Source organism: Bos indicus, chromosome 3 (genome assembly GCF_029378745.1).
Source record: "Bos indicus isolate NIAB-ARS_2022 breed Sahiwal x Tharparkar chromosome 3, NIAB-ARS_B.indTharparkar_mat_pri_1.0, whole genome shotgun sequence".
Lineage (NCBI taxonomy): Eukaryota > Metazoa > Chordata > Mammalia > Artiodactyla > Bovidae > Bos > Bos indicus.
In genome coordinates, this window is record NC_091762.1 from 108,402,559 (window position 1) to 108,416,585 (window position 14,027).

Below are 14,027 nucleotides of genomic sequence, written 5' to 3' on the forward strand. Positions count from 1 at the left end.
GTCGCTGCCTCGCCGCGGTTTGCTCCTCCTTAAGCCACGCCCACATTGCCTGTTTCTCAGGAATGAGAGGCTAAGGTTCAGCGCTCTGGGCCACCTACGGCAGGTCATCCCTCTCCCCATGAACCGAACCAGGTCTCAGCGCTGCCCCACCCTCCATGGTTTGGAGACTGGCGGGACCCCTTCCTTTTCCCCCTCCAATTTGCTGTTCCGCCCCTGGCCTGTGAAACTCCACCTCTCCACCTTCTCCTGGCGGGGATTGGTGGACTTCCCGCGGTGGTACATAGGGATTGGTGCCCATGGATGATGGTCACAGGCGAGATCCCGCCCCACAGCCAGCGCTAGGGTCTGGGGGCACTGCTCAGCGGTGCTGGGGCTGGCGCGGCTTGAGCCGCCGCCGCACTGACAGCTCGGTCTGCGGACCATGGAGACCGGCGCCGGCCCACATCCACTGCGCCTGTTCATCTGCCTGATGCCGCTGTGTCTCGCCTTGCTTTTGGGGCCGGGGAGGCCAGGGACCGCAGAGGAAGGTGAGGAGACTGGTGGCTGTTTTGGAGGCTTGGATGCCAAAAGATAGGAAGCTGAAGAACCGGGGTGCTTGAGGAAGGAGTCGTACGAAGAGACTGGAGTCTGTATTGGGGTTTGAAGCAAGCGGACAGCGAGAAGCAAAGAACTGGAGAGAGAGGAAAAGGTGGCTAAGCAACGAAGAAGAGAGGAGCACTGAGGAGCTCGGGGGCTGGAGACCTGGGAGGCTGGGGAAGAAAGAGACCAGGAAGCCAGACGTGGGAGCCAGAGGCGACGGTTCAGGGGCCGGTGAGACGGACAGGCTGAGCAACTGGAGGTGGAAGGTGTGGGGGCAGGGAGATGCGGAGGTGAAATCTGAGTATAAGGAGATGGGATGGAGCCGGAACAGTGGGGAGTCTAGGGGACCACTGCGTGGCAAACAGAAGGTAGAGCGCTGGTGGGGCGACGAGGGCGGGCGGTCTGGTGGCAAATGTGGGTGAGAGGGCGTGGGGTGGGGGATTGGGGGAAAGAGTCTGGGAGCTGTCCGACGTGCTGACCAGAGGGAGCTGTCCGCAGTGCTGAATTTGGAGTGTAGCCTAACCAGCGCAATCTGCCTTGCCGGGTTCGGTGGTGCTCGCTGTACCAGAGACTGCGTTTTGCGTCTGACCCTGAATTTGAGGGAGCTGTACACTCAGTTAAATCCAGAGGCGTAATATCCAGGTGCAGGAACTGGAGGAGCTGGAATCTGAGGCGTTGGCCTCGGGGTTGTTCTGGGCGCTAGATCTCTGATGCTTTCCAATATGCAATTCCGATGTGCTGTCGGTTACACCGAAATCGGGAAGCTGTCAGTGGTCCTGCTCATTGTCACTGACACCTCTGGGGCCAACCCCTTTAAAGGGCTCACCTTGGAGCCACACCCCCTTGCTTAAGCTCCAGATGAGTAATCTTCAAAGATTTGGGGATGGCCTGGGCTTCTGGCTCTGAGCTGCTGCTGTGCTATTCTAACCAGTGTTTCTCTGGAACCCATATTGACAGCAGAATTCAGACTGCAGGTCAGATGCCTCATGGGGGAAGAAAGTGACCACATGCATCTCTGGTTTAGAAGGGGTCATGGCTTTATATATTAAAGGAATCCTGATAATCTTTCAAAAGCAGTGGAGATGACAGCCCCTGGGAAAGGGGCTGGTTGAGGAGGTAAAGATTTTTACTTTTTTTTGCTGCTGGCAGGGTCTCTCTACTTCATTTTCCCCAGAGGCTCTGGGAGTCAAACTAAAAAGTTCAAGTCTCCCCTATCCCTGGTGACCCCAGACCTCAGAAGAACCCATGAGTATGAGTGAATTCAGGAATGTGTACAAGAATTCTCGGATATGATCACTTTCTCCCTCTTCTTGACACTCAGTTATAATTTGGGAGATCTGGGAAGGTGGGGGGGGGTCACTGATCCCCCCATTTTAGAGCCAATCTTAGAGCACATGTCATGGATTCCATGCAAGGCTGAATAATGACTCTCCAAATATTTCCATACCTGAATCCCCAAAACCTGTGAATATTATCATAAATGGCAATAGACGTTGCAGGTATGGCTAAGGGTCTTGAGATGGAGAGGTTACACTGGATTATATGGGTGACCCGATTACAATCACAATGGCCCTTAGAGCCACAGAAGTCAGAGTTAGAGAAGGAAACAGGCTGGAATGATGTGTTTTGAAGATGGAGGAGGGGGCCACAAGCCAAGGAATCCAGGTGGCCACTAGAAGCTAAAGGAGGCAAGGAAATGGATTCTCCCATTTGAGCCTCCGGAAGGGACCAGTCTTTCCAACACCCTGACTTTAGACCAGTGAAACTGATTTTCAACTGCTGACCTCCAGAACTGTAATATAATAAAGTTTTGTTGTTTTAAGCCACTAAATTTGTGGTAATTTGTTACAGCAGTCATAGAAAACTAATACAGGCTCCTTCCCTAATCATTGTGGCTACCTTTCTTTAGACTAGACCTACTCATGCCTTATCATGGGGATATATGAAGTGGGAAAAACTTGTCTGTATCCTTCACCACATTCTCTGTTTTCTCAGTCAGCAAATTTCAAGTGAACTCACCAAAGGTTCTCACCCCGCCACCCCGAACTTTCTGACATTTCTGTTCTTCCCTCTCTCTAGTCATCCTTTTGGATTCCAAAGCTTCCCAAGCTGAGCTGGGCTGGACTGCACTGCCAAGTAATGGGGTAAGTGTAAACCTTTCCCTCTCTGTCCCAAGGAGCTCCTGGTGGTCCAGGACTCAGCCCCTTTATCTCTCCGTGGCTACATCAGATCAAAATGCTCCTGAGAGCATGTAGTCTCCAGCAGCCCTGGCTTCAAGCCAGAGTGGCCTATTAGAAAAAGGTTGACTCTTCAGTCAGACCGCAAAAAAAAAAAAAAAAAAAAAAAAAAACTGATAAGAGAACTGGGTGTGTCTAGGAACAGACAGCATCTGGATGGAACCAATGCTGGATGGTGCCTTGCACCCAGTAGGTCCACTAAGCAATGTTGTTGACTGATGGATTGACAGGATAAGCAAGACTTGGAATCCTAAAAGGGGCTTGGAAACTTGGGGTAATGGGGGGAGATGTGATGGTGTGACAGCAGCTTAGTGTTGTGGAAAGAGCATGGGGTGGACAGCAAGGAGACTTCTTACTTCTGCTACAAGAGGAAGTGTCTATCCACTCAAGTCACCCCTCTCTGGAGCCCGTTTTCCCTGTCAACTGGACCTAAGTTGTCTCCAAGGTTTCTCCCAGCTCTGCGTCTTATAATTTCAGGGGTGTGTATGGGGAAGGAGGGGAGAAGAGAATGCAAAATGATGGGGAATGGGGACTTCAGCCCCAGTCAACGCCAGGGCTCGACCTCTTGGGGGCGCCTTGGCTCTAAGCCGCCCACATGTTTGTTCTCTTCCCCAGTGGGAGGAGATCAGCGGCGTGGACGAGCACGACCGTCCCATTCGCACATACCAGGTGTGCAACGTGCTGGAGCCCAACCAGGACAACTGGCTGCAGACTGGCTGGATCGGCCGCGGCCGCGGGCAGCGCATCTTCGTGGAGCTGCAGTTCACACTGCGTGACTGCAGCAGCATCCCTGGAGCCGCGGGCACCTGCAAGGAGACTTTCAATGTCTACTACCTGGAAACCGAGGCCGATTTGGGCCGCGGGCGTACCCGCCCAGGTGGCAGCCGGCCCCGTAAGATCGACACAATCGCGGCAGACGAGAGCTTCACTCAGGGCGACCTGGGTGAGCGCAAGATGAAGCTGAACACAGAGGTGCGCGAGATCGGTCCGCTCAGCCGGCAGGGTTTCCACCTGGCCTTCCAGGACGTGGGCGCATGCGTGGCTCTAGTCTCTGTGCGAGTCTACTACAAGCAGTGCCGCGCCACGGTGCGGGGCTTGGCGGCGTTCCCAGCCACCGCAGCCGAGAGCGCCTTCTCCACGCTGGTGGAGGTGACCGGAACATGCGTGGCACACTCAGAAGGGGAGCCCGGCAGCCCCCCGCGCATGCACTGCGGCGCCGATGGAGAGTGGCTGGTGCCCGTGGGCCGGTGCAGCTGCAGTGCGGGATTCCAAGAACGCGGTGACATCTGTGAAGGTATCCAGCGCCCTGGGGGGTGTGGTGTGGGAGTGTAGCCCGCAGGTGGCAGTTGCGAGAGAGTGTGTCCTAGATGAAAGAGGCAGGAGGGGGAGTGGGGAAGTCGTGGGGTATGGAGCTGGGAGTCCTGACTTTTTGTGGTGCTCCCAGTGGGTGCAGCCAGGACCAGTGAGTGAAGTTAATGAGAGATGGATTTGACTGCATACAAGGGGTCATCAGGGACCTGTATTTCAGGCACCATGATAAACACCTCACACAGACCTTCTTATTTATTCACAGCAATAAAAACATCTTTATCCCTGTTTTGCAGATAAGGAAACAGGCTCAGAGAGATTAACACCTCACTTGCAGTTAAGAAACAGGGAACTGAGTTTTAAATCCAGATTTGCCCAACTCTCAGGTTCTTTCTACTACACCATGCTGCCTCCCCTGTGCATTGGAAAGAACTCTACAATAGCCCAGCTCTATTAGCTAGAAGCTGCTGGGATTGGTTACATCAGAGGGAGTGAGCTCCCTGTCACCAACAATATACAAGTCAGAGGCGGGCAGGAGGATTCTTGAGCTGGAGAGAGAGATTGGGAAATTGCACTAGGTCACTACTAAGATCCCACCCAACTCTCTGAACTAGAGTTACTGTGCCCCCGGGGGAGATCCTTCATGTTGGGGGTTCTGTTAGACTCTCTGGTCTGTGGGGGCACCAGGAACAGGTCTCTCCTTCTCTATCTGTAGCTCTGAGGACTGAGGGTAAGAATGGGGTGTGAACCATGTGCACTTAATGAAGAAAGACCAAGTGATGCTTTTTCTAAGCCAGGTCCTTCTCTTGGTGCCAGGGCAACAAAAATGAATCAGGCAAAATCTCAACTCTTGAGAAATTCATAGTCTAAGTGGAAAGATGTAAACATTTAAAAGTCACAACAGGATGATGTATGAGCTAATAGAGAGATTGATACAGTGGTGGGAAGACAGTGGGAGAAGTGACTAAACATGCTCTCATCCCTTTGTTCAGTCATCCATTCAACATGAGTTGAGAACACCTCACCTGCATTTATTGAGGGTGTGTGATATGTTTATAAATGAATGTCACCATCTTTTCCCTGGGGCTCTTGTGGTTCAGTAACAGACTTGGAGATAAAAACTTTTCTGGGCTCTTCAGGAAAGGTTGGGATCCACTTCTGGGTTCTCCAAACCTGTATTTCTACATCGTCTATTTACCCCATGGTCTGCAGTGACCTCTAGTGTTTCTATCACTCGACTAGGAACTTCTTGAGCTCAGACAATGGGTTGTATTATCTTAGCAGCTCCAGTGTCCATAATGGGACATATGGTAGGTGCTCAATGGAAATGTACTGGGTGAGTGAGCAGTTAGCATAAAGAGTGATACATATCAATAGAAATCTGAGGAAGCCTGGAGACAGGAGAACCCAATTCTAAGTGTAGAGAGAGATGTTGATAAGGCCTTTCTTCCAGGTAGCCAAGAGAATTCTGAGGTAAGAGACTGTGTATGTAGAAGCATGGAGGCAGGCGAGAACATGGCATGCTTGGGGCTCAGCAAGTCAGCATGGATACAGAAGAGGGCACTTGGGGATGCGCGGGTGAAGGGGCTGGAAAAGAGGAGTGGCAATTCATGAAGGGCTTGAGTGGGGATAAAGAAGGGATAAAGAGCTTAGACTTCATGCTTTAGACCATTAGGGAGAGTTTGAAGCAGAGATCTGACAAATTCAGATTTGTATTTTCAAAATATCACTTGAGCTGCTATTACAAAGAAAAAGCTGGAGAAGGAAGGATTAGAGGCCAGAAGTTGAGGAAGGATGATGATGTAATAGTTCAGGAGAAGGAGCACGGGTTCTGAACCAAGGGAGTAGCAGAGCTCACTGAGTGACAAGGATGGATGTAATAACAAGAAAACCTCCACAGCACTTGGTGACCATTGATTTCAAAGGAGGAAGGAGTCCATTTTGACTGATCTGCATCCAGAGGATGGAATGGACAGATGGTAATTCACTGGAGTAGAGAACACAGGGCATGAATACACATAAAGAATTGATGGTGTCCATGGTGCACTCAAATAGAGGTAGCTAGAAAGCGGGTCTGGAGCTCAGCAACAGAGAGATAGATGCAACTTGAAGCTATGGGTTTGGCTGGGACAGACCAGGGAGAATGTGTGGGGTAAGAAGCAAGGCGGCCAATGATGAAGTCTCACAGAACAGCAACATACAAAGGGGAGCTATAAAGAAGACTGCAAGGCAGTGATCAGAGGCTGGAGGAGAGTGTGATTTCATGGCAGCCAAGGATGATGGAGGGCTTCCTGGGTGGCTCAGTGGTAAAGAATCTGCCTGCCAAGCAGGAAACCTGGATTTGTTCCCTGGGTCAGGCTGACCCCCTGGAGAAGGAAATGGCAACCCACTCCAGTATTCTTGCCTGGAAAATCCCATGGACAGAGGAGCCTGGCGGGCTACAGTCCATGGGGTAAAAAGAGTCGGACATGACTTAGCAGCTAAACAGCAACAAGAGTGATGGAAGTTCCAGGAGGGGATGGCCTGCAGTGTTGGTGAGCCATCGGGTAATGCAAGGATTGGTCAATGTCTGCCTAGTGGCCCTGGTGAGAGCAGTTTCAGCTGAGTGATGGAGGTCTTACCAGCTGCAGCAGGTAAGAGGATGAAGGAAATTGAAGAGCTAAAGGCAGGGAATGTAAACACTCTCTGGAGGCTGCGTTTGAAAGGGGAGAAGAGGGTATGATGTCTTGAGGAGGACATTGGGTGGAGAGAGGATTTTTTTTACTGTAGATGAGAGGGAGCCTTGTTTACACAGGAGGTGGGGAGCCAAAGGGGTACCAAATTGGGGGAGGCCGTCAGCCTCTGGGGAAGAAGTATTTTATTACTGATGTGGATCAGAATTGCTGATGCATGCTGCTAACAAAAAGCAGGCCACGTTTTAGTCAGTTTTATTGTTTTTAAATACAGTGCCCTGCTGCCCATACCTTAAATGGACTGTTTTTATGGCTCCACTCCCTGTACTGTTACCGGAAAGAGCTGATAGAGAAGAGAATTACCAACCGATGGCCTCTCTTCTCTCTGTGGGTTAGGAGGGGGCACCTGTACCAGTGGACAGGGGAATCTTGCTCTGCTTTACTCACCTCTGCTTTACTGCAGCTCCAGAGCCTAGAACAGCACCTGGCTCATAGCTGATGCTAAAAAATTGTTGAATGAATGGATCAGGGACTTCAGGAGCGGATTTAGATATACATTCTAGGCAATCACAAATGGATCAGGGACTTCAGGAGCGGATTTAGATATACATTCTAGGCAATCACACACACACACACACACACACACACACACACACACACACAGACTCAGGAACCCAATCCCACTTCTGACTTTGGCTGAGACCAGACAAAGGCCATTTGTAATGGCATCAGCTCTGCCTTAGGGAGTAAGGACGTGGGGAGGGTGCCAGGCAAAGCTTCATAAGGGAGATTATTTTGAACTAGGATTTGGAGAAACATAGGCCTTTGCCAGGAGAGAAGTTGCATAAGACACTATGGGACAAGATGCAGAGGTGGAAAAGGAAAAGTTCAGTGTGGCATGGGTGGGGTAGGCATTGGGGAGCTGTTGGAGGGTTTCAAAAAGGGAAATGAAATGGTCAGGTTTGTATTTTAAAAGGGAAGGCTTTGCAAGTGTTTTCTGTAGCTATTACAGAGCCCTCTCTGAAGACAAACACACAGAGGCATCTCTCTTTAATGGCCATGACTCTTGTTGCTCCTCTCCCAGCCACCAGAGGAATTATTGAAAGATGCAGGGTTTCCCTTGGTGGAAAAAGTCAGAGTGTATGACTCGTGTCTTCAAATCTCTGTAGGACTGCCCTGGAGCAGAGGGACCCAAGCAGACATGCTGAGGCTCCACAGGGTACATCAAGTCCCTGCGATGGAGAGGCATGAGGCGGGTTACATGCAGAGAGGCTGATTTGGGCTCAGCATGAAGGCCTGCGTGCTCAGTTGCCAAGTCGCTAAGTTATGTCCAATTCTTTGCAACGCCAAGGACTGTAGCCCACCAAGCTTTTCTGTCCATGGAATTTTCCAGGCAAGAATACTGGAGCAGGTTGCCATTTCCTTCTCCAGGGGATCTTCCTGACCCAGGGATCGAACCTGTGTCTTCTGCATTGCAGGTGGATTCTTTACTACTGAACCACCTGGGAAATCCCACCACCTGCTTACTGAATGCCAATGTGAGCCAGGTGGCAACCTAACAGCTGTGACTTGCTATTCCCACTCCCCCACAGTGCCCCCTACAGGGGGCAGAGGCCTCAGATCCCAGCTCGCCTGGTACTGAGGGGCTGTGAGAAGTTACTCAATCTCTCTGGACTCCCCCTTTCTTCTTAGAGCTGGGGGAAAGTACCCTAGGGGGCTGCCGTGCAATTTAAATGGAAGCACTTTCAAACTGCCAGCATTGTTCAACAGAGGCCGCCTCAGAAGGAGATGGGGTCCCATTACCAAGTATCTGAGCAAAGACTGTGGCTCCTGCTGGGAAAGCTGTTGGAAGATGGGCCAGAGGGCATTCAACTAGAGGATCCCTGAAATTCTGACTCTGACCATGAGGAAAAGAGGAAGGGGTCTGGTTCTCAGGAGTCCCTTCCTGAGTCTGCCCCTCCATACAACCTCTTCTAAATAGAGCCTCTCAAAGTAGATATAAGCAATGCTGTCTCTGATTGGACCACCCACCTCTGGGACCCCAGACACACATACACACGGAGAAAGGAGCCTCCCACATTCTTTCCCTCCTGCTGTGCGATCCTGCAAACATGTCCCTCTCTTACTTCCGAAGGAGGTGGGCAGGCCATGCTTAGTGTTCGCATTTGTCTGGTTTCTTGAGGCCAGAGAGGCCTAGGAAGTAGCAAGGCTAACACTGGAACCCAGGCCTCCGGAGTCCCAGCCTGACTGCTGCTGCCCAGACCAGATGTTAGTGAGCCCCGTGCTTTGTTCCAAAGGCAGGGACTTCCAAAGGCTCCTGAGCTTTGGAGGCCCTGCCCAAAGCAGCCCAAAGCCCAGGGCTCTAAGCAAGAGGGACCCATCGCCAAACCTAAGCCTCCAGATGAGAACCCTCAGCCCCTACCCTCTGCTCCCAGAGAGCTGGAAGTTCTTCCCAAGGGCTAGTCTGCATCCCTTCTGTTGTAGTATGTCTTTTTGGGGTTGGAGAGCCACCAGTCTTCCACAAAAAGCTAAACCAGAGGAGAGGGATAAAGAAATCCTGGCAGGGACAGGGAACCTGGTGAGGACCACCCAAGCTCTGAGAGGAGGGCCAGCAGCCATTGCCTCCCTCCCTGGCCCAGCTGGTGAGAAACCTTTTAAAGTGGGTGTTTAGCTGTTTCCACTCTAGGCCTGTGCTGGAGGAAGAGTAATTACTACCATTAGTGTGCAAATATTGTCTGTACTGGGCTCAGCAGTTTGCATCTTTTATCTCAACCCTCCAACCACCTTTTTGAGGTAGGTATTCTATGCAAGGCTCAGAGAAGTGGACCAACTTGCCCAAGGCCACAAAGCAAATAAGTCGTGCAACTCAGCTGCAAACCCAGGTAGTTTATATATAAAAGCCTGTGCTTTTAACCACTGACTTCTAGGGGAGGTGAGGGAAGTGAGAGAAGCAAAGTAACTGAGGAGGTGTCAGAACGAAGGAACTTTCATGGTCCCTCTTCTCCCTCCACTTAAGAGTGGCAGGCTCCACTCCTAAATGGGGACCAAGTGCGTCAGTAGAGGATTTATGATGCATTAACCCTCAAACAGTGGAGGTGGGAGGATGAGCTCTGACAAGTGTGTATGTGTTTGTGTGTGGCAGTGTTTCTAATTGGGAGTGTGTGGGTGTCTGTCCTTTAGTAACTGGGAAACAACCCTCAGAGGCCTCTCCCTTCTGTCCTCACATCAAAACCGGAAAGCCTGGCTCCTTTTCTTCTAGTGGGCATTAGGGCAGTGTGGTGTGGGCTCTGAACCAGTCGGCTGCGGTTGGAATCCCTCCATTTACTAGCTGTGGGACATCTGGCAAGTTACTTAACCTCTCTGAGCCTTAGTTCCCTCATTTTTGAAATGAGGATAAAGTGCAAATCTCACAGGTTGTTATGAGCATTCAGTGAATTGCTAAAAGCAGCAACGCAGCCCCACCCCAATCAGGAAAGTGGAGGAGAGAGAGGCTGTGGTGTAGCCCCTTCCTCACGCAGTTCCTCCCCGCAGCCTGTCCCCCAGGGTTTTACAAGGTGTCCCCGAGGCGGCCCCTCTGCTCACCGTGCCCAGAGCACAGCCGGGCCCTGGAAAACGCGTCCACGTTTTGCGTGTGCCAGGACAGCTATGCGCGCTCGCCCACCGACCCGCCCTCGGCGTCCTGCACCCGTGAGTCCAGCTCCTGAATGCTTTACCACGGGCAGGGGGTGGGGGGCAGTCTGTAAAGGCGGAATCGAGGTGTGGTGAGGGCAGGGGCTCCACGCTGGGGAGCGCCAGGGCTCACGTGGGGGGCCTGCCCCCCAGACGGCAGAGTGGAGGGAGGGGTGGTCACCGCAGGCTTGGGCCTGGGGATGGAAGAACCAGGACAACAGAGAGAATCTAGACGAAGGGATGAGGTTAGGCTCGTTGGGGGATCACCCTGTGGGCCGCCGCCCACCGCTCCCGCCCTCACCTGTCTTAACTCTCCAGTCAGCAGGGGGACTCCCGCCCCTTACACTCTGTTAGGTCCCCAGATCAGTAACCTCATCCCCTCACTAACTTCCACCCACCCCATCACTGACCGCGCCCCACTCCCACATCCCGCCCTTCACCGGCCCACGGCCCTCCGCTGCCCTCCCCTGCCCGCCCACGCCCCGCCCTTACCGGCCCCGCCCTTCGCAGGCCCCGCCCTTCGCAGGCCCACGCCCCTCCCCTGCCCTCCCGGCCCCGCCCCCTCCCCCCTCTGCTCCGCGGCCGCCCACCCCAACCCCTGACTTCGCCCACCCGTCTCCCCCAGGTCCGCCGTCGGCGCCGCGGGACCTGCAGTACAGCCTGAGCCGCTCGCCGCTGGCGCTGCGGCTGCGCTGGCTGCCGCCGGCCGACTCGGGCGGCCGCTCGGACGTCACGTACTCTCTGCTGTGCCTGCGCTGCGGCCGCGAAGGCCCGGCTGGCGCGTGCGAGCCATGCGGGCCGCGCGTGGCCTTCGTGCCGCGCCAGGTGGGGCTGCGGGAGCGCGCCGCCACGCTGCTGCACCTGCGGCCCGGCGCGCGCTACACCGTGCGCGTGGCCGCGCTCAACGGAGTGTCTGGCCCGGCGGCCGCCGCGGGAGCCACCTACGCGCAGGTCACGGTCTCCACCGGGCCGGGGGGTAAGGTCTTCCGCATCCCGCGCGCTCCCCTGTCTCGCCCACCGCGAGCATCCCCACAGCCCGCAACCACCCCAAATAAACTGCTATCGCTGGTCTTACACAAAAATCCCCGACCCCGGCGACCCCCACCGAGGTCAGCTCCCCTCCCGAAGGCCAGGCCGGAGGGGCTGAAGATGCTGATGACTCTGTGCCTCCGGGCCACAGAAGTTACGAGTTTTCAGCGAGTCTGCGGGAGCCAGTGCCCACTCCTCTTTCCCGACCTCGGAGCGAACTTTTGCCCCACACTCAGCTCTGCAGTTCCCAGAAAAAAGAGGTGGAAGATTCTGCAGTCTTTTGCCCCCTCTGTCCAAAAATTTCAGTGGGAAGCCGAATCTTACCTCCTTATTTCCTATCTCAGAAAGAGGGACGCTGTGTGTGTTCCTTGGCCTCTACAAGGATTCTACTGCCTCACCCTCTTTCCTGGTCCTGGAAAAGAGCAAGGAAACACGGAGGGTCGGAGGGTAGGGTCAATAGAATTCACTGGCCAACATGTAACAGTCCCTTTTGGGAGTCTGGAATTTAGATGAATAAGTGAAGACCTGCACTCCTTTAATATCACACCTTCCTCATTCTTGACTTTTATTAAGACTTTTGATTTGCCTCACTCAGCTGGGGTACAGCTTCAAGTATCCTTTGCAAGAAATGAGTGTATGATTCCTGAGTCTTTTCATGTCTGAGAAGATAGGATCCTTTTATGACTCTGTCTTGTCTAATGGCAGCTGTGTTGCAGAAAAGTCTGAGGCCAGGGTAATTTTCACTGTTTTGTAGGTAACTTGGGTGCAAAGGTGTACACACGTAGATGTTTGTATAATTCTTTAGCCTACTGGTGAAAATAAAATCTAACAAGTATTGACCTCTTTTCATTGAGTTTGGCTATAACATCGTAAAACTTTCAATCTGTGTACCTCTTTTTATTTCTGAAAGTTTTTTTCAGTTATTACTTTGACTAGAACCTCTTATAACTCTAGTATCTCTCTTAAGAATCTTTCTACACCTTGAGTTGTACATCCATTTTTCTGATTCTCAAATCTTGTCACTTCCTTTGTCATTTTCAGCTCTCAGTCCATTTCCTCTGCCTTCTGGGAGAGGGTTCCCAACTTGTCTGGTCTTCTGGAAGAACAGTTGTTTTGTTTTTTTTTCAATTATCCCCATCTAACATTTGCTATTGCATTTACATTTAGCAATTTTTTTTCTGTCTTCTTTTTTTTTTGGCTGCCCTGAGTCATTGCTGTGTGTGGGCTTTCTCTAGTTGCAGAGAACAGGGGCTACTCCCTGTGGTGGCTTCTCTTGCTGTGGCATGCAGGGCTTTAGGGCCCTCGAGCTTCAGTAGTTGTGGCGCAAGAACTTAGTTGCCCCGTGGTAAGTGGGATCTTCCCAGGCCAGGAATCATACCTGTGTCCCTTGTATTGGCACTGGGCCATCAGGAAAGTCCTGCATTTACATTTTAAAAATTCAGTATAGAAAATGAAAGAAAGCACCCAGAATCCTGTTATCCAGAGATAAACACAACTACTAATATCTTGGAGTATATCCTTCCACATTTTTTTCTATATTTATATCCATACCAAAAATTATCTACTATAAATCCCCCTTTGCATAATATATGCAACACAAATTTTAATCTAGTATTTCCTGATAACAGTCATATTTTGATATAGATGGATTTAAAAATCATGTTAAGGAAATAATCTTCTGCTTCCATTTTATTAATAAAAACACTAAGCTTCCACTGATTGAGGGCTGCTCTGTGTTGGGTACCATGCAATATGATTTTCTACATTAATTCATTTAAATAGCATTATGATCATCTTTCAGATGATAAAACTGAAGTCTGAGAGGCCAAGTGAATTATCCAAAGTCAGCCAGAACTCAGGTCTGTCTATTACCAAAGCCCTGCTTTTATCTCCTTGGCCATATAATGCTTTTGCTTTAAAAAAGTCAGCAATGGATGTTAATTTTACAAAATGCTTCTTAAGCATCTTTCAAGATGACCACATGTTTTTTTTCCTTTGAACTTTTGATATGATGAATTCTACTAATGGATTTTACAATGTGATTTTCTGCATTCCTAGATTATACTGTACTGCAGATAAGTGTATTATTCTTTTAATATGTGCTGAATTAATTTGCTTATATTTTAATATTTCCCATCTACATTTATAAGAGAGATTAGTTTTTGTGTTCTTTGTCAAGTTTTAGCATTTTGGTAATGCTGGCTTTGAAAAAGCCATCAGGGATAATCTTTTCTTTTTCTCTGCTCTGGAATAGTTTAAATAGCATAGTTATCATTCTTTGGAGACAGGCAGAACTGCCTGGGAAACTGTATTTTTTTAGTGGGAAAGTTTGCTGATGGCCCAGTCTTTTCTGTAACTTCCTTTTGAGTCACTGTTGTTAATCTGTACTTCCACAGAACATCTTTTGATGATCTTTTTCTAACTTATTAGCCCAGAAATGTTTATTTAAAAACTTTCTATAGTATCTAGAGTTTACTTTCTCTTTCTTCATATTGTGCCCTGTGATTTCTTTCTTAAAAATTATTCTTGGAAG

The 14,027-nt window shown here is 50.8% G+C and overlaps 1 protein-coding gene across 1 annotated transcript in view; it reads left to right on the forward strand.

Moving 5' to 3' along the window:
* Positions 1 to 350: 350 nt before the first annotated feature.
* The window catches only part of EPHA10 (EPH receptor A10), a 42,996-nt gene continuing 29,319 nt past the window's right edge, over positions 351 to 14,027 (forward strand). Inside the window, exons 1-5 of the mRNA XM_019957807.2 lie at positions 351 to 527; positions 2,659 to 2,723; positions 3,432 to 4,110; positions 10,328 to 10,483; positions 11,091 to 11,441. Coding sequence (XP_019813366.2) covers positions 422 to 527; positions 2,659 to 2,723; positions 3,432 to 4,110; positions 10,328 to 10,483; positions 11,091 to 11,441 — 1,357 coding nt within the window. The 5' untranslated portion in view covers positions 351 to 421. The remainder of the gene's footprint in view (positions 528 to 2,658; positions 2,724 to 3,431; positions 4,111 to 10,327; positions 10,484 to 11,090; positions 11,442 to 14,027) is intronic.